At 37.3% G+C, this 17,704-nt stretch overlaps 1 protein-coding gene across 3 annotated transcripts; it reads left to right on the top strand.

Moving 5' to 3' along the window:
- Positions 1-275: 275 nt before the first annotated feature.
- On the top strand, positions 276-16,747 carry dixdc1 (DIX domain containing 1). Of its 3 annotated transcripts, none has more exons than XM_015382825.1 (21): positions 276-500; positions 1,082-1,211; positions 2,314-2,439; positions 2,870-3,101; positions 4,822-4,923; positions 7,632-7,726; positions 7,813-7,916; positions 10,175-10,258; positions 10,478-10,531; positions 10,659-10,709; positions 10,790-10,894; positions 10,998-11,051; positions 11,169-11,240; positions 11,883-11,954; positions 12,061-12,126; positions 12,611-12,760; positions 13,602-13,665; positions 13,759-13,855; positions 13,993-14,101; positions 15,424-15,503; positions 15,579-16,747. In XM_015382825.1, the coding sequence occupies exons 1-21, from the start codon at positions 438-440 to the stop codon at positions 15,586-15,588; spliced, it is 1,920 nt and encodes a 639-aa protein (XP_015238311.1). In that variant the 5' UTR covers positions 276-437; the 3' UTR covers positions 15,589-16,747. The 3 variants fall into 3 exon arrangements, with proteins under 3 accessions (XP_015238311.1, XP_015238310.1, XP_015238312.1); XM_015382824.1 differs by having other exon boundaries at positions 7,626-7,726; XM_015382826.1 differs by lacking the exon at positions 1,082-1,211 and having other exon boundaries at positions 356-500; positions 7,626-7,726.
- The last annotated feature ends 957 nt before the right edge of the window (positions 16,748-17,704 follow it).

The following is a 17,704-nucleotide window of genomic DNA, read 5'->3' as shown; positions in this document are numbered from 1 at the left end:
TCAGAAATTCTGTGAAAAAGGCCAGAAATTCTGAGAAAAAAGTCAGAATTCTGAGATTAGGTGTTTCAAGGGAGCACGAATGTTTAGTGGAGAAAGGAAGCCCTTTCAGTTAAACCAGCTCTACTCTTTCAAAAATAAAGTTAATCTGTATTTATATTTTAAAACTATAGAAATAAAGTACATCCCCAAACTTTTAGAATATGATTTCCGGTCAGGTATTTTATTGTGAAGTACCACCGGATACAGTTTTATTTAAGTAAAGGCTGCCTTGACAAACGGTCTGCTGTCCAGAGTAACGGTAGCCTGCTCAGAGCCATCAATTGTCTGACGTTTGTTTGAGTCCAGCAGTGGTTAGTAACGGGGGTCCGCCCGTTGTTCAGGCTCCTGCTGTGACAGCTAGCCGGCTAGCTGTCTTAAATGGAGTTTCTGGATAAAAGATGATCGCTTCACTCTCAAGAGGAAGTTTGCTGGACGAGGTTCTCCATGGAGGATACAATGAGGTAACGCTCAGTAACCATCGTTACTGCCGTCTGTCCGTCCGGTAAATTATCTGATAACCTGTTAGCTAGCCTGAAAATCGCGTGAGCTTTACTTAGTGCTAGAAATGAAAAGGTGTTTCGTTTTAGAAATATAGAATTGTTCAACTAGTAAACTTTCGGTTAAAAAATGCGCTTTATAATTATTTTTAGTAAGTTTATGAGTTGAGCTAAAGTTGAGTATAGTTTATAAGCTACATCTCCTCACCCTGTAGCCAATGAAGCTAAATTCCACCGGAACCCCAACTTCAAATTACCGCTGCCATGTTTAAAATGTCTACCTTCTTTGTGGTTTATCCAGGTTACGATAAGCTACTATGTGAGATAATCAGTAGTGATTAAATTGGTGGAGTGGAGCGATATGAGGGAGCGAAAGCAAAGTTGTTACTAAAGGATACTGGGACAATAGGCTGACCTCCCTCCCTCTGTCCCGTCCTAACATAAGCAACAAAGGCTCTTATTTGTCTGAGCTTCCTGTGGCCCAAATCACTAAGCCCTGCATCTGTGTATGTGTCTGTCTGCGGTGTGTGATGGACGACCTGCAGCAGCAGCTGGCAGCATATGTTTCCTGGGTGAACTCTCAGCTGAAGAGGAAGCCAGGCCTGCAGCCCATTGCAGACCTCAGACATGATCTGCAGGATGGTGTTGTTCTTGTGCAACTGATAGAAATTGTTGGTAAATATACACACACATGATTTACACACACTCCAATGTACCACTTGTTAAAGTAACTCTATTGGAAAAGGTATGTACAGATGCTTTAGTAAACCTCATTTCCTTTTTTCGGGCACTGTATCTCAGATGAGTTTATTTTTATATTTAAAATTTTAAATGTAATATATAGTAGAGTCATTCCGAACATGTTTTTAATGTTTTTCTTAACTAATCTGTGTAAATACGGTGTTAATAAGCCCTGACTAAACTAAACTTATAATTATATTCATAGGACATCCCAAGTGCTGCTGTTTAAAACTATTTACCAAAAAAATCATGGCCTGTTTTCTATGCGGGTCTCCAATAGCTAAATAATTTTTACACATATTATTATGATGATCTGATCAATCAGGATGAATTTCTGCCTTTATAATTGACTTTAGTATAAGAGTGACTGGACTTCAGACAATCACATAAAATACATTAAATGTCTTATTGTATCACTGTGGCTACAAAACTAGATGACATCCTGAGGAGGCAACCCAGTTGTTTGAGTCAGTTGTTTTGGAGCAACGATACAGCAAAACGTTCCTAGAAAACAGCTCCTTGGATCTGGAGTTTGAGACCTTTAGCCAGGCACTTTGCAACCTGTTCTGCAAGAAAACATCAGTAGCAGAAGCCTTTAGCAAATGCCTTTTCTAAATACACTGGAATGGGTAAATGAATAAAGAATCCTGATTGGGTTATCAGTCCATCCATGCATCCATTTTCCGTCATGCTTATCCCAAGTGGTGTTGCGAGGGTGCTGGTGCCTGTTTCCAGCTGTCTACAGGCGAGAGGCAGGGAACACCCTGGACAGGTCGACAGTCCATCGCAGGGCAAACAACCATTCATACACACACTGACCTAAGGAGAATTTAGAGAAAACAATTAACCTAACAGTCACGTTTTTTGACTGTGGAAGGAAGCCAGAGTACCCGGAGAGAACCCATACATGCTCAGGGAGAACATGCAAACTCCATGCAGACAGACTCCGTGCCAGGAATTGAACCCAGAACCTTCTTGCTGCAAGGCAGCAATGCTACAATTCTCCAGTACTGTATGCTTTTTTTTCTTTTGGCAGCTGGTGAGGTCCTGCAAGGAGTCTACATTCCCCCGCTGAACAAAGAGGAAAGCAAAAAAAATGTGGAGGAAGTCTTGCAGTTCATTTCCTCCAGAAACATACGAATGCCGCATATATCTGCAAAAGGTAAACCACAAGAATTTATTTTTATTACACTCTTCTTTCCGTTTCAAAAGTGTGTTACATTAATGAACTACGATTTTCAGATCTAATCTCAGCAACAGTCAGTTTTAGTCATAGACTTGTCAGAGATAAATTTAAACTGCTAAAATGATCTAACCTTGCACGTCTCCTCTCTGCTTTGTTCGGCACACTACCTTCTCTGTATACTGATAGATTAGTTATTATAATGAACTCATTGCTTATTATCATTCTAGCGTGCCGGTAGACTCGTAGAAACTTGCTTTTTCTGCCGAAACTCAAACTGTATCTTCTGATCAGGCTTTATAGTCAGACAGCATGTGACAGTTTAAAAACATACCCATTTTTTTATCATTTATTAAACATTTTGAAAGGGAATTATCTATCATCACACCTTTTGCTTTGGGTTTTTTAGACATCATCGATGGCAACCTGAAACCTATAATGAGGATCATTCTGGCCCTGGCAGCCCATTTCAAACCCTCAGCAAGTCAGAGGGCTGCATCTGGAAGTGGGCGTAGCTTAACCGGAGGCAGCACAAGCCACAACCCTCTGTCCACAGTTGCATTGGCTCAAGGTGCCGCTGCTACTTTGGCATCTGCACGCCTGGATGCCTCACTGCCAACACGTTTTGCCCGAATCAACAGGTTTGTCAGTATTATTGACAGCATGAGAGGAAAACATTTGAAAAAAAAAAACTTTTCTTACTTTAGCTGTTCTTGAATCAGGGGTGTATTACAATCTATATCTTGTAACTTGTAGTTGAGTCCTGACATAGGTTTGGTTTTTGGTCAGATCTGATGAACTTAGCTTGCAGATGAGCAGAAGAGCCCTCATCTTAGCAGGGACTTTGCTTCTGCATAAACTCTAATTAGTCTTCTAAGAAACAAATATCCACTTTGTAATCCAGCTTCTATATCTTATTTAAATTGTATAGATATTGATGATAATAATACAGATTCTGGGCTGTGACAAAAACTGATCCATAGTCAGACACTAAATCCTGCTGCAAATTATGAAACAGTTTGTCAAATTAAAGCAAACTTTAGTCTGTCTTTAAGATCACACCAAAGTAGGTACCAAAAAAGCAAATTTTCTCTAAACTTTTTGCTTTGCCTTCTTGTTTTTTTTCGCCACTCTTCTGAGAAGTCTCCTTCTTTGGCTTAACGGGCATATTTTTATCCTGGATTTATAAGAGCATCCTGACTGGGCTCCTGCTTAAGATGAAAATGTACTGTTTTTGGTTAATTTAAGAGATCTAATACTAATAAGTGTTCATAACAGTAAAAAGGAAATTAATGGTTCTTGCTAATCAGTAAAAACAAAAAGTCAAGATGTTATGCTTAAAGGTAGTGGGATAGATGTATTACGGTATTTAAAAAAAAGGGAACTGCAGTATCAGAGCATATTTTTGCCAATCCCTTTATCATTTTTTTTTTTTTTTTGAGATTTTACTCACTGTTACCAATCCAAATCACTGAAGAATACGCATCAGCTGAACTGAAAGCATTGTCACCATTAGATTAACTTTGCACCATTTAACTCACTAGCAGTTAAAACTGAACATTACTGTATAACTTCTTCTTGATACTGATAGATTATTTCCTTCAGCAGTTAATTATGTTTGAAAAAAGCTTTCAGAAAAAAAGTCTTCCTGTTTGTTTTAATTTAAAGACACATCTTAAACCACTAGTATAACAATACTCCATTTAAAGGAGGACCAGTAAACAGGGGATGAAAGCTGGCTGTCGTCAGGAAAGTCAATGAATGCTAAATAAATTTACTGAAGTCTAGGCTAATACATTTCTAACCTGAAAATCGATAAAAAGATCACAAATCTCATTATTCCTATCCCTACAGGATACAGAGGAATGCAGGAGACAGAGCTGCCTTCATTCCCCACAGTAGCTGACCTCCTGACATCAGTTCTTCTGATGTCACAATATGTGTAGTGATTCAAAATCAGATGCTGTACAGTTTTTAAACATCGGGGGGCGCCAAACAGACTGTTTTAGACACAAAAGCAGGATCTTCAATGAATAGTCAAAATAATGACAATGAAAGATGTTCATTTCTAAGTTTTGTTTAAACAAAAGTCAGTTTGAGCATGATATGTCCTCAAAGTGTTCAGCATGGAAAACAATTTATGTAATTTAAAAATTATTTATTCTGCTCTGTTTTAGCCTGCAGACAGATGCTGCATATCAGATCAGGATTTGTTGTCCTCTCATGGAGAAACAATTCATAAAAATAGATGATCCTCTATTTGAGCTGATGGACTGAGGCTCATCTGGTCATGCAAAGATAGTAAAGAAGATGACTTGGACATTTAATTACACTGTTTTTATTTTGTGTGTGCTGTTTCAGTGGAAGGGGCTTGGATGGAGAAAAGAGCGTTTGTGTTCGTGCTCTGGTCCAGCAGTATGAAAGAGGAGGCCCAGAAGAGCAGGTTAATCCTCATTTCAGCAGGTAATTTGCTTCTGCATAAAATTAATTTAATTAGGGCTGCAACTAACCTTCATTTTGCTAATAGATTAATCTGTCAATTATTCTTTTGATTAATCAATTAATAATCAAATAGTGAAAGGTTTCTTAAAGAAGATTTTTTTATGGAAGTAAAAGTATAATAGAGTATACTGACATGAGAAAACGTTTAGTTTTATTCTAAAATGCAAAATCTTTATATATTTTTTTCACAATTTTGGTATAGTTACTGCTCTGTCAGTTAGAAGCATGTTTTAGAGTCTCTGCTCCAGTTAATGATTAAATGAATACTGAATTAGTTGACGATTATTTCAATAATCGATTAATCCGATTAATTATTTTAGCCCTAAGTTAAACAAAGTAATGTCCACTTTGTGATCATGTTCGTATATTGTAGTCGAATGGTAAAGAAATTATACTATAAAACAAGTTCCGTCCCATTAAATGCAGATATGAATTTGGCTGAATGCATTTATAGTGTCAGGACTAGGTTGAATTACTTTGGTTATCTTTAGTTGAATTAAAATCTATCATTTAAAAATGATGAAACCTACTAATTTCAGTACAAAAACGTAATTTTAAGTATTAAATTTAACCATAAAATAGTTACCTAAAACAAGCAATCCCAGTTTGAGCATAAACGTCTATTCAGCATTAAGTGACAGAATGATGTTGAAATTCATCTCTTCTTGCTATTTAAATACAACTTAATTTGCTTATGTTTAGGATAAAAATTTAATATTTGGTAGTAATTAGAGCATTAAACAGTTACATAAAGCAAACAGCATCAATATTTGATTTAGTAGAGTGATATGATGCTTAGAGAGTGACTAACATATAATTGTACATGCAATATCCTTATTAGGTGTTAAGACAGAGGAGGCCTTGGATTTTAATGGAGCTCTAAAAATACGTTTTTACAGACGTAAACTAAATCAGCTTTAATTCATTAACATAAAATCTTTAGTCTCTTTCTGGCTTGAAGTGTTAGAAAAGGCTGATTTGATTCTATTTAACATAAATGGTTCATATTTTATAACATTGAGCTTCTTTTAAAAAAGGGAAACACCTTTTCTGCAGACTTTTTATTTTTCTTTGCCTACAGCCATGTTGTTTTTTCACATATTTATCCCTTTTCAGATTCCGACAGTCAATCGTGTTCTATGGTTTATTAATAGTATGTGGGAATGTGTGCCTTGCAGCCTGGCGGAGCATATGACTTTGATCTTTTTTTTCTCTAAGCTGTAACCTGGTGAGCATTGGTGTCCGTTAGCTTAAAACACATCCAAAATAAACACAGGACTTAATAGTTGGTTAAAAGAAATGATCTGTCTGTATTTCCTGCAGTCACATGCCTGCTGTGACGGTTCGTTTTCTGGGGTTTTTATATTTAAGTAAAGTTGAGCATAACGGCTTCAAGTCCTCAAATTTTCACCAGCTTGCTGCCGCATTTGAGTACATTTTAAACTGAGAACAATTTACCAGTCATATAGCTTCAGTGAGAGATGCCGGTCAATGTCAGCTGCACCGGTTGCCACGGTAACGCATAGCCGTCTAGAAGCTAAGGGGGCGGGGCTTGAGAGCATAAGGATACAGAAGTTGTCATGAGTTTTTGAAGCTCCTAAGGGCTATAACAGGGCAGGAGCGAAGTGTTTTCTCCTTTAAAGAGTTCAGTGGCAGCCAGACTGTTTGTGACAACACTATGGGGGGGACCCAGATTAAATGGTAAGACAAGGCAAAGATACTCTGTGATTTGAGCTATTTCAACTTAAATAATACTGAGGGCTTTGTGGCATTTTCACATAATGCTATTTTCTATGTATTGTCTCCTTCTCTGATAGTCCCTCTTTTCTATAATTAATATTTGAGCAAAAAAAAAAAGTAATGTGAATTAAGGAACCTTGACTGCGGCTGTGCTGAAAGCAGCAATCAAGAGACATGATGTAGCGCACACGATGGCTACTAACTTTTGTCAATTTATCATTTTCAACAATAATGGAGAAAGCTGCTTTGTGACTTGTTCAGAGTTGTTTTCTAAACCGTGTTCATAATATCTGAGTTTATTCTGGATTGATAATGTAGTTTATTGGGAATGTGACGCATTGAAAAACATGCATTGTTATAATCTACCAAAGTCTCCTAGCTATTACAGATATACTGTTTTTATTTTTATCTTCTTATGCTAATAGCTAACAGCATTATCATTTACACCATTGGGCATGATGGTAAAAAAATGGTTCAAATTTAGTTTGACTGCAGATGAGGATTTGCTTCTTGGAGTGTTTATAGGTTACCTGCAGCCCATGCAACTGATGCTCCTTAAGTATCTCATTGATCAAGACTTAACAAAAAGGGTTCAGAGAAGCTGGATCCATCAGATGCTGAGGCTCAACCTCTGTCCAGATGCTTAATGCAAATATAAGATCTGCAAAAGCAAACGAGCTTCACTAGAGTCAGAACTTTGTGTGCTTTTTATGGTCTCTATAAAGCTGTGACTTGCCCGTACAGATGTCTTTTAAGAAGTTTGATAAAGGAAGGTAGAAGAATACTATTCCAAGTCTGTGGCCTGAAAACTGTTTCCATAACTCAAAAAGAAATCCTTCTCCATTGGCTTTAAAGTTATCTAGCTTGTCTGATGAAACATTTACGAAATGAGGATTAATTAGTACTTTTTTCTCTTTTGCGAGCCTCAGCTCCGTGACTCCACTGTCGTCGCCAGGAAGTCAGCAGAGCAGCACCTCGGATCGACAGCCGCATGACAGCCTGCAGCAGGAGCAGGAGAGCAGCGGTACGTTCTGTCGAGCCTATTTGTAAAGATCAGAGTGTTCTCACTCGGCTTTTGTAACGCTGCTGTCTGTATCTTTGTGTCTATAGTGGAGTCAGCTAATGATGTAGCGCAGATAGCATTGGAGGATTCTCTGAGTGAAACCCTGGAGAAGGAGGTGAAAGAAACACGGAAGATGGTGTCTGCTTTACAGGTATGAAGAGGCTAAAGCTGGAGAGTCTTCTCTTATTTTAACAATAATTAAAGATGAGTATTATTTTATAACCAGGAGCAATAAAATGTATCATGAAAAATAGTTTTAGGGAAGCAATCCAAAATAAAGTTATCCATAAAGTCCATAAAGATGCAGTTTGTTGTTTGTTTGTTTATAAATTGCATACATAATGTTTAACAGCCTCCATGTACCCATTCCATCACTAATAGAAATGTTAAAAGAATGTGATTCCCATCCATGCCACTAGTTTGCAGTATTTCTTTGAAACCCAGCAGCATGGGTATGCAGTGTACCATGCGCATCGTTGTATCACTGTTTCCATTTTTTTTGTGATGCCGTGATAAAGCGTCTTGAAGCCCTGAGGCTTTCCACTCAATTGCTCATCTCACTAGCCGAAGAGTTGTGATGCTTCATCTGCTCTATAGTGATTTCATATGGACAGTAGATATAACATAGGAGCAGCGATTACTCTAATGTGATATTTTTTGTGTAAAATAAATTGAGTAAATAATTGAATAGTGTTTGTGTAATGGCAATAAAGAAAATAAATGTATCTTTATAATACAAGCAGATGGGAGGGTTACTTATTAACTGCTTATGTTAGCAGGGAAAGATGCTTATTGTTTTTTATTCAGAAGTAACTTTGCTAATGTGTTGTTCCTCTTTTTGGAGCTTTGAAATCCAACTCAAGAAAATGTGAAGGGAGAATCAGCAGCGCTTTGATGCACCTTTTATTTCCAAAAGCCTACAAACAGGCGAACCGGTTCCTGAATCAGTCGTACGGTGCGGCCCGGTCTAAAGGCCTCAGGAGTCATTACCTTCAATAAACGCGTTGAAACAATCATTACATTCAGCTCACCTCGGAACGCTGGCACACTACTATCATTTTTACCAAAAAGCTTTAATAATAAAGAAGCATAGCTCAAGTTTGAGAGTTTTGCAGATAATTTTTTTTGACTAGTGGAGTCCATGGCCACTCATGGTAAAAAGAGGAAAACTCGTTTTATATGTTCAGCAGTTGTAAGGGCATGTGTGGGAATGAAAGAAAGATATTAACCTTTTACACTTAGGCAATGCACTAGGACTGAAACTAAATGGATTCATCTGTTGATTATTTTTTCAATTAATCAATTAATATTCTTATAGCCAAATGTTCCATAAAGAAGATTTTTCACTAAATTAAACCAGGTGAAGCTAAAACTTTTCCACTTGAAGAGTTCTGGACAGAGCATATATAGAGATTAAAAATATATTTTTATCTTAAAAGCAAAATTCTTCTATGTTTTCCTACAATTTTGATACAATTACTGCTGTTAGTTGTTCTGTCAGTTAAAAGTACATTTAGAGTCTCTATACTCCGGGTAATGATTAATCGATTACTAAATTTGTTGACGTTTATTTCAATAATCGATTAATCCGATTAATTTGTTTCAGCCCTAAAAAGCACCTTTAAAAAGAATCAGTCTTTCATTGCAGTCACTTAATATCATACTGAAGATCTCTCTTTTAAACTCCAGTGTTTGATCTGATGTCTGTAAAATGCTGCAGGTGTTAGAACTGTTGCGTCGCAGCAAGATTTCCCTGGGTTCTATCCATGGCCTGAGGACTTTCTGATTTGAAACACTTTATTTCATTTTTACTCACTGCTCCTTTAAGAATTCAAGTATCACATCGTAAAAGGTTTGATCCTCTTTTAAGGGTATCAGCTTTTTCTTTGATCTTAGATGTAATCTCTCTTTTAGTGTGAGATTATGCCACTGTATAATCTGACTGCACTGTATAAAACTATGTTTCTGTAAACCTGATTATAGTTTGGAAATCATTCTTCTTTAATGTGTTAAACTTGTTTATAATACCTTAATTCTCAAATCATCATTTATTTTTGTGTCTTATTCGACCACATCTCTTAAAATGCGCCTCTAACCTCATGCTTGGGTTGAACAGGGAAAGAATTTAGTAAAAATGATAAAACCTATATTTCTACATCTTCATAGAGGAGGCTGTAAAATGAAGTTCCTGTTCCTCCACTGCTAAATCTGTCAATGCTAATATTCTTGTAGGATATATTGGATTGCTAACATGTTTAATCTTTAGTCAGGAGCTTTTAACTTGTTTGTTTGGGTTTTTCTCAACAACTCTTCACTGGAAATAAAGGCTAGTTTGTCAGGCATTGGGTGAGGAGCCTCACCCCAAAGCATGAATTGGTGTCACATGTTGGACTCTGGGTGTTTTTCCAGGCTCTGTTGCTGAATGGTTCTCTCCCTGAGGATGAACAGGATGTGTCTCTGACGTTGGAGCCAGTCAATGCTGAACAACAGCTGGTAGGTTGTTGTTGTTTTTTTAGTTTATCTCTTTTGAATGTAGATTTAATTTTCTGTGCGTCTGCTACTTTTCTGTCTCGATTCTGGATCTTTCCAGTTTTTTTGCTTGCTGCAGATCACGTTACTTCTTGCCATTTCTGAGTGCGGGCGTGCTTGCGTATGTCACAGAGGGACACGGATATCAGTTTCCCTTTATTCTACTCCTCTCTCTTCTTTCAGGTAGTCACTCGCGGACGTTTGGATCAGAGCATGGAAGAGATCACGGACCTAAAGGTAAATTATTAACCTTTTTATTTTTTATTTTTATTTAAACCTTTTTTGTTAGAAAGAAAATCTTAAACTATGTGATGGACCTTAGGATTAATGTTTCATTCACTGTGTTCCTTGTTGTTCGGCTTAGAGAGAGCTGTTGCTCTGCAAACAGGAGATCAGAAACCTGCAGGCAGTTAAGGTAAGACAAACAAAAAAACTCCTTCTTATCATGTTTTCTATTTTTACATGTTGCTGGATAAGGTTTTGATTATTTTGCAGGATGCCCAGCAACAGAGGCTGTGTGCTCAGGAAGCTTCTATCCTGCAGATGAAGCAGGAGATCCTCCGAGCTGGCATGACAAAAGATGAACTCAACAACCAGAATGTATGACATATAATTAGGCTTCTCTTAAAGTTCTTATCCCATTTATTAAATTGTGATTGTGCAGTTTCTCACAGTAATACGGCTAAAATAATTTCTGCTTTAGGCGGAGGTGAAGTGGAAGCTGGAGGAATCCAACAGAATGTGGGGTGAATGCAAGGTGACAGGCTTGAATTTAACTCTCACTTTAATTATTTTGTTTGTCAGCATCCAATTAGTTTTTTTTTTTACTTTGAATAAAGAAATTAACATGTATGCCCTGTTTGGTTGGATGCAGAGGGACGTCGGGCAGAAAGACAGATTACTCCTGCAGCTGAAACACAAACTGGAAGAGAGCCAGAAACTCCAGGTTGGATGGATAAAAATGTTTGGCCAACTGACATTTGTCATAATTTGTGCTGCCAAGCTGATGCTTTGCATCTCTACTGTTTATCCACCTTACATTTTTGTTAAAGGATTTAGCTTTCTTTAGGTAAATCAACTCCTTTCTTCTCATCTGATGCTGTAGGATACGTCATTTTGACTCTAGTCAACAAATGATGTTTTACATTTTTAATGATGTATTAAAATATTATGGTACAACTATGAGAAAAGTTCAAAGGTTAAATATGCTGCGTCTCCACACTTTAAGTACTTTCTTTGCAAATTTGGTAAAGAACAAATACTATTAGATAACTTTGAGCTCTATTCTAGAGTGCCTCTAGATTAGATCATTACACATTCATCCCAAAAATGTTATTTAATATTAAAACATAAGGGAACAAAAACAAAATAAGGCACTAAAGTCATGGTAACAGTGAGGTAACTCTGGCACATTATAAGTTTAATAGATACCTCAGAGAATTAACAGGAATTGATGCTTCTTAAAACACACTTTGTCTTTCTGTTTGTGAAACTTAGGTTGCAGTTTTGCCAACATAACAATAAGTTATTATCCGCGGTCTTACATTTTTAAATAAGTTTTGAATTTTTGACTGCTGCTTCATTACAGGCTGAAGCACAGAGAGAGCTGGAGCATAAAAATATGAAGCTGCAGGAGTTGATGAGTAGAAATCTGCAAGAGGTAATTCACTATATTAGCTTTGTTATTTTTTCTGTGTGTTTGCCGCTAGTATAACACCCCTGCATCGCTTCACTCACACCTCTGTTGTGTGTGTTTTTTTTGTTAGATCCCAAACAGCGCAGAGAGCAATGGATATTCCTACCCGGGAAACTCAGCTCCTTCTGTGTCAGATGTAAGTGATCTTCCTCATGACAGAGATGTTAATCAGTTCATGTTTTCTTTGTAGAGATTTTCTTTTTTTTATTATTACAAGCAGGTGAAAGTCGAAGCTTTATCTGCTTAAAAAACCCTTTTTGTTGGAGTTCAATCAGGTGCTCACTGTATTTAAGTTTTGAAGAATTTAGGTTGACATGATCTTGCAGCCCCTCTTAGATAAAAATCATTTCTGTTATTTCCACCCACCTATATAACACCACAGCTTGACCTGTGGTGGTGATCACATAATCCATGGATTGGACTGTATGAGCCAAAGATTTAAATTCCCCAACACACAGTTTATAGCTCAGGCAAATGTGGGTATTCCACACCAGTTTGTATGGTAATGTTACTTTCTTGATTTCAAACCACACACGGCCCATGATCTCAACAGATTAGCTTGCATTACAACAGTGAACCTAAGGTCTGACCTGAAAGGGTGTTTGTTTGCGCTCTGCTAGCAGGCGGAGGAGGTCCAGCTGGTCAGAGACACATTGAGGAGCCTGAGGAACAGCTTCAGGGATCACGACCCGCAGCACCATACACTGGACACCCTGGAGCAGGGGATAGTATCACTCATCGACAGACTGCATGTTTTGCAGACTCACAGGGTATCTGGCCTTTGATTGTCCTCTTTATAGAAAATCAATTATGCATGTTTTTGTTTAGATGTTTCCATATAGGAGAGGGGCAGAGGTTAAGCAGAGGCCTTCTTGTTTGAAGGGTTGATTTGATGAATTGAGTATTCCAACCGGATAACAAACCTAGAAGAAAATATAAAATATTTCCATTGAAGGCTGAGATTGAGCCTCCTAAATGATGACGGTAAAGGCAGAAGTTCTCCATCCACCTGCTTTGATGCGACTCACGGCCATTCAAAATGCCATCATCTCTCGAGGCTCCACTTTTTCTGTCTTATTCTAAAAACGTACAGTATTATTAATCCCTAAAAATTTTCCAATGTTTGCCGCTGTCTGAAATTAAAGAGGCTGATTCAAAGAGCCTCCTACTGCAGTGGTTCTCTCCACTGGTTCTGAAGAACCACTATCCTGCAGGATTAACAGCCGGATTAACAGCCTTCTGTCAGGTTCAGGAAATAATAGTCAGAGTGACACATCTAAATGATGAAGAGCAGTGATGATGAAGAGGTGATGAGGATAAGGGTAGAGATGAAACACTCTAGTGGAAATAGAGTTTATTAATTTGATAAATATATTAAAAGCATGAAGGTAGACACACTTAAGGAAGATACAGGTAGACCAATTAATGTGTGACATTGAGCATAAATTGCCCCTTTGGAGGGCTGGACCCATTATTTTTGGGGTATCATTGCTTCAAAGCCACAAATAAATATGAAATTAATCCCAGCACAGATTGATTGTTAACTTTTTTTCTTGAACCGTATGAAAATATATGTTTGGTTTTTTTTGTTTGGTTTTTTTTTGCTGGTAGGGAAGAGGAAAATCTCCAAGACGGAAAAGTCAGCACACAGATTTGGACCCCTGGGCTTCCTTCCGTGAGAATCTCTAATCTCTAACATTTGCAACCAAAAGGGAAAGTTTTTTTTTTTTTTTCCAACTGGAAAAACTTTTTTTGCTATTTATTCCAGAGAATTGTCAGTCACACAACGGTTCTCCTTCTTCTACAAAAATCCTTTACTTTACTGGAAAATCCCCGACACCCTCTATGATCAGTATACCTAAGAGGTTAGAGTTTGTGTTTTTACTCTGAAATATTCACATTCTTTTATGGTGTATGGGAAAGTATAGCTGTCAATGCGATAATGAGAAAACAGTCTAAATGATGTGTTTTATATCCATTTTTTTCTGCATATATTGTCTAGGCTGGGTGAAGTAACCCTGAAGGATGTAAAGGCAGCTGTTGATCGAGAGGGAAACTACAGGTACCACTTCAAGGCTCTGGACCCAGAGTTTGGCACTGTTAAAGAGGAGGTAAGTCAAAGATGGAAAGGAAGAAAAAAGTAGCTGAATAGTAGGTCACAGCTTTGCATTTTACTTTTCACAAATCATTTATAGAAACCACTCGTAACGATGCTAAAAACAGAGAGAAAGCTATCTTAGAACTAAGAGACCTAACCATATCTCACAATGTTTAGGAAATCTCTAAAAAGTTCCCAGTTCCAGATCACATTCTAACTGAAAGTTACTCAATCCATTTTAATTGCAGTTTTTAAGCACTTATAAAACAACCAGAGCTGACCAAAGTGCTATACAGAAAAATAGATAAAACATCACAGATGAAAGACCACACGGCTCAAACATGGGTAAAAGTAACACACAATCAAAGCAATGAAATGTGAAAAGGAATAAAAGAAGAAAATAAAGCCTATTGTCTTGTCAAAAGCCAAAAAAGTGTTTTGTCAAGAGATTTAAAAACAGTCAGAGAAAGAGTCCTGTCTGATGTGCTGAGGCAGATCTTTTCAGAGCCTTGGAACGGCGAAAGCACAGTCCCCTCTGAGCTTCCTCTTAGCTAGCTCTACCTGGCGCAGCTGACCTGAGAGAGCGAGTCGGTGTTAAGGATGTAGAAGCTATAAGAGAGGTACGGTGGGGCAGGATAATTCAGGGATTTAAAAGCAATTAAAATAATTTTAAAATGAATTCTGAAATATATGGGCAGCCAGTGGAGTGAGGCAAAAAAGGCGGAGATTTTTTCTCATAAAGCATTTTGAACCATCTGGAGGAGGGAGATGTGAGACGCACTAACCCCTACATAGAGGGCATCTCAATAGTCCAGCCCAGTGGTAACATAGATGTGGATTACTTAGACTAAAACAAACCTTTGCTATAAATTGTAGTGCAATCCGACCATGTCTGTCATTTTGCTAAACAGCAAAACCAGTACTATTCAACACATGACCACCTTGATGGAGATAATTATTTTCAACCACTTTGATTTTAGCAAATTATTTGAGAGTTATTGCCTGTAATAACATTTGAAAAAAAATAAATTGGCATTCATAACATAAAACAATGTAACAGAAGCTTCTTGTTAAAGAGGTTCCAATTAGAAATCCTTATATTGTGGTTTCCTTTTCTTTAGAAGGACATTTTGAGCTGTTTGTTTTTAGCTTCATTCTTGAACCTCAGTGATCTTGCCACTGATAAAAACAGATGCCCAAAAAGACAGTGACTGTTCCAAATAAACTTTAATATTAACTTAAAATCATAATTTCGTTGTCTCTGTAGTGATATTAAGTGTTTAAAAGCTTTTATAATTTACCAGAAGTTATTTCAGGCAGTAATCATCTCTTTAGGTCTTCCTGGATGGAGCAATAGTTCCAGGCTGGGAGGGAAAAATAGTGGCCTGGCTAGAAGAGGACTGTGGTGAGGACAGGTAACAACCGTCAAGGTTTTCTCACCTGGCCATTTTTATGACTCTGTATAACAGTTTTGTTTTTTTTTCTTTTAGACCTTTATAGATTCAAGTGGAGCAGCTACAAAGTTATCCCATCTCTTACAACAATCCTAGAGACGCATCAATCCATTTAGGTAAATGCACTATCTTGTGGCCTGGACTAATTAGCACAATACTGCACTGACAGAGACCTTCTGGGTTATTGAACAGGAAGCATCATCTTTGCAGTTTGTGCAAATATCCTTCACCAAGGAATTTCTAAAACTCTGTGCCTTACAAAGGAAAACTGTTTCTGTAAAGTTCTTAATGCTGTTATTCTGTAACTGTTGTAGAAAACTAGTCAGGATTTTTTGGGGGGGCTAAGTTGATTTAAAACTACTGTATTTAGGTTTACATGTAGAATAGGAAGCGGAAAAAACCCAAATATTTTCCAATTTTAGAAAGTGTTAACCGGATTCAATGTTCACCAGTGAGGCCTTTGAAACCTAATCAAATAATATATTTTATAGTTATTTCAGCAGCTATATAAATCAGACCTGTTTGAATCAGAGCATTGTTGTATGCAGCCTACCTGGTGGGAAAGAAGACTTCTTTTAGTCTTGGATGCCATCTGGTGGTAGTAGAAAATATAACAGCTGAAAGGACAGTTGCATAAAGGAAAAGTTCTTATGTTTTAAACCAAGTGGATCCTGAATCCAGAGGTGAGTTTCTGTATTCGTGTTCAAACTTAATCAACGTTATTGGATCGAAAGAACAGATGTGTCCATGTAACAATGTAGACAAACAGCGTTCTACCTACTCTTGTGTTTTTATTTTGTTTTATTTTGGGGGTTTTCCACCATATTAAAAACTAAATCATATTTATGTTTTCTTGGTTTACAGAGATTTTTTAAGTAACTATGCCTTTTCTTTAAAGTCCTTTTTATTGTTAGTTTATAATATATCATTTTGAGCTGTTCCATTATTTATGCTGTGCATTTCTCTGTATGCAGGTCTGCATGTATAAAATTCTGACTGTTTGTTTACTGACAAGCCAACAGAAACTAGTCAGTGCGGCGAATAGATCGTATTTAAATGCCATGACTGCATGTACAGGAAAATGTAAAGCTTTCTGTTGAGATGGTTATTTTTCATTTGTCTGAGGAGGTTTTTGCAAAGTATAAATATTGTATGATTTTGGATGAAGCGCCGTTGTTGAATATTTTGAAATAAATGTTTTTGTATGCAACTTTTATAAGAGCACTTGCATCCATTCCTTTATTTTATTATTCATGTGTTTCAATTAGATGCTTTGGACGAAACATGGTCATACACCTTAACCCTAAACATGCCAGGCAAGTAGAGCATTAAATGAAGAGAATGCTTAGTCGCTTACACATCTCTGAAAAACCTGCAGAGATACACAGATCTGCTGGAAGAACCTGTCTCAAATGAGACGAATCCTTAAACTCCACAGTCTGCACACCACTGTGTGGTGGCTGCAACACTGCAGACTAGAAGAAGGTGAGGAGAGTAGTGAGAACAGCAGAGAGGATCATCGGGGCTCCTCTTCCCTCCATAAAAGACATTTTATCCCAGTGCTGTGTGTCCCGAATCCATAACATTATAAATGATCCCTCAGACCTCCACATTGGACTGTTCTCCCTGCTGCCCTCTGGGAAGAGACTTCAAAGCATCTGATGCAGGTCCAGCAGATTCCAAAACAGCTTCTTCCCTACTGCCATTAGAATGCTGAATGTTGTGTAAAATGTGGATTATAAAAAAAAGCTGAATGTTGGAAACTGTACATCATATACCAGCCTTATATTTAAATCTAATCAACATGTTTACATTTTATCACTGCTGCACTTTAGAAATGGAAATGTCTTGAGAGGTGTACTGAACGAAATTTAATTTTGTATTCACAATAAAGTTTAAGTCTAACTTTGCAGCTGTAGAGGAGAAAGAGGATGGCCATAATTTTTTTTTTTTAATGTCTGGATCCATTTAGAGGAACGAACAAACGTGGAAGAAGCAGCTCTGATCAGATGCCAATCTGGATCTTTTGGCCAACATTGTAAAATTTATACAGCAACCTGAAAAAAAAAAACATCAAAACTATAAATTATGGTGGTAACAGTATAAAACCTTAAAATAGGTGAAAGTTTATCTCCCAATTTAAGTTTACCGTCGATATCCAT

This window comes from Cyprinodon variegatus, unplaced genomic scaffold (assembly GCF_000732505.1).
Source record: "Cyprinodon variegatus isolate N-32 unplaced genomic scaffold, C_variegatus-1.0 Scaffold267, whole genome shotgun sequence".
In the NCBI taxonomy this organism is placed as follows: Eukaryota; Metazoa; Chordata; class Actinopteri; order Cyprinodontiformes; family Cyprinodontidae; genus Cyprinodon; species Cyprinodon variegatus.
This window is presented reverse-complemented; position numbering and strand designations above follow the sequence as displayed.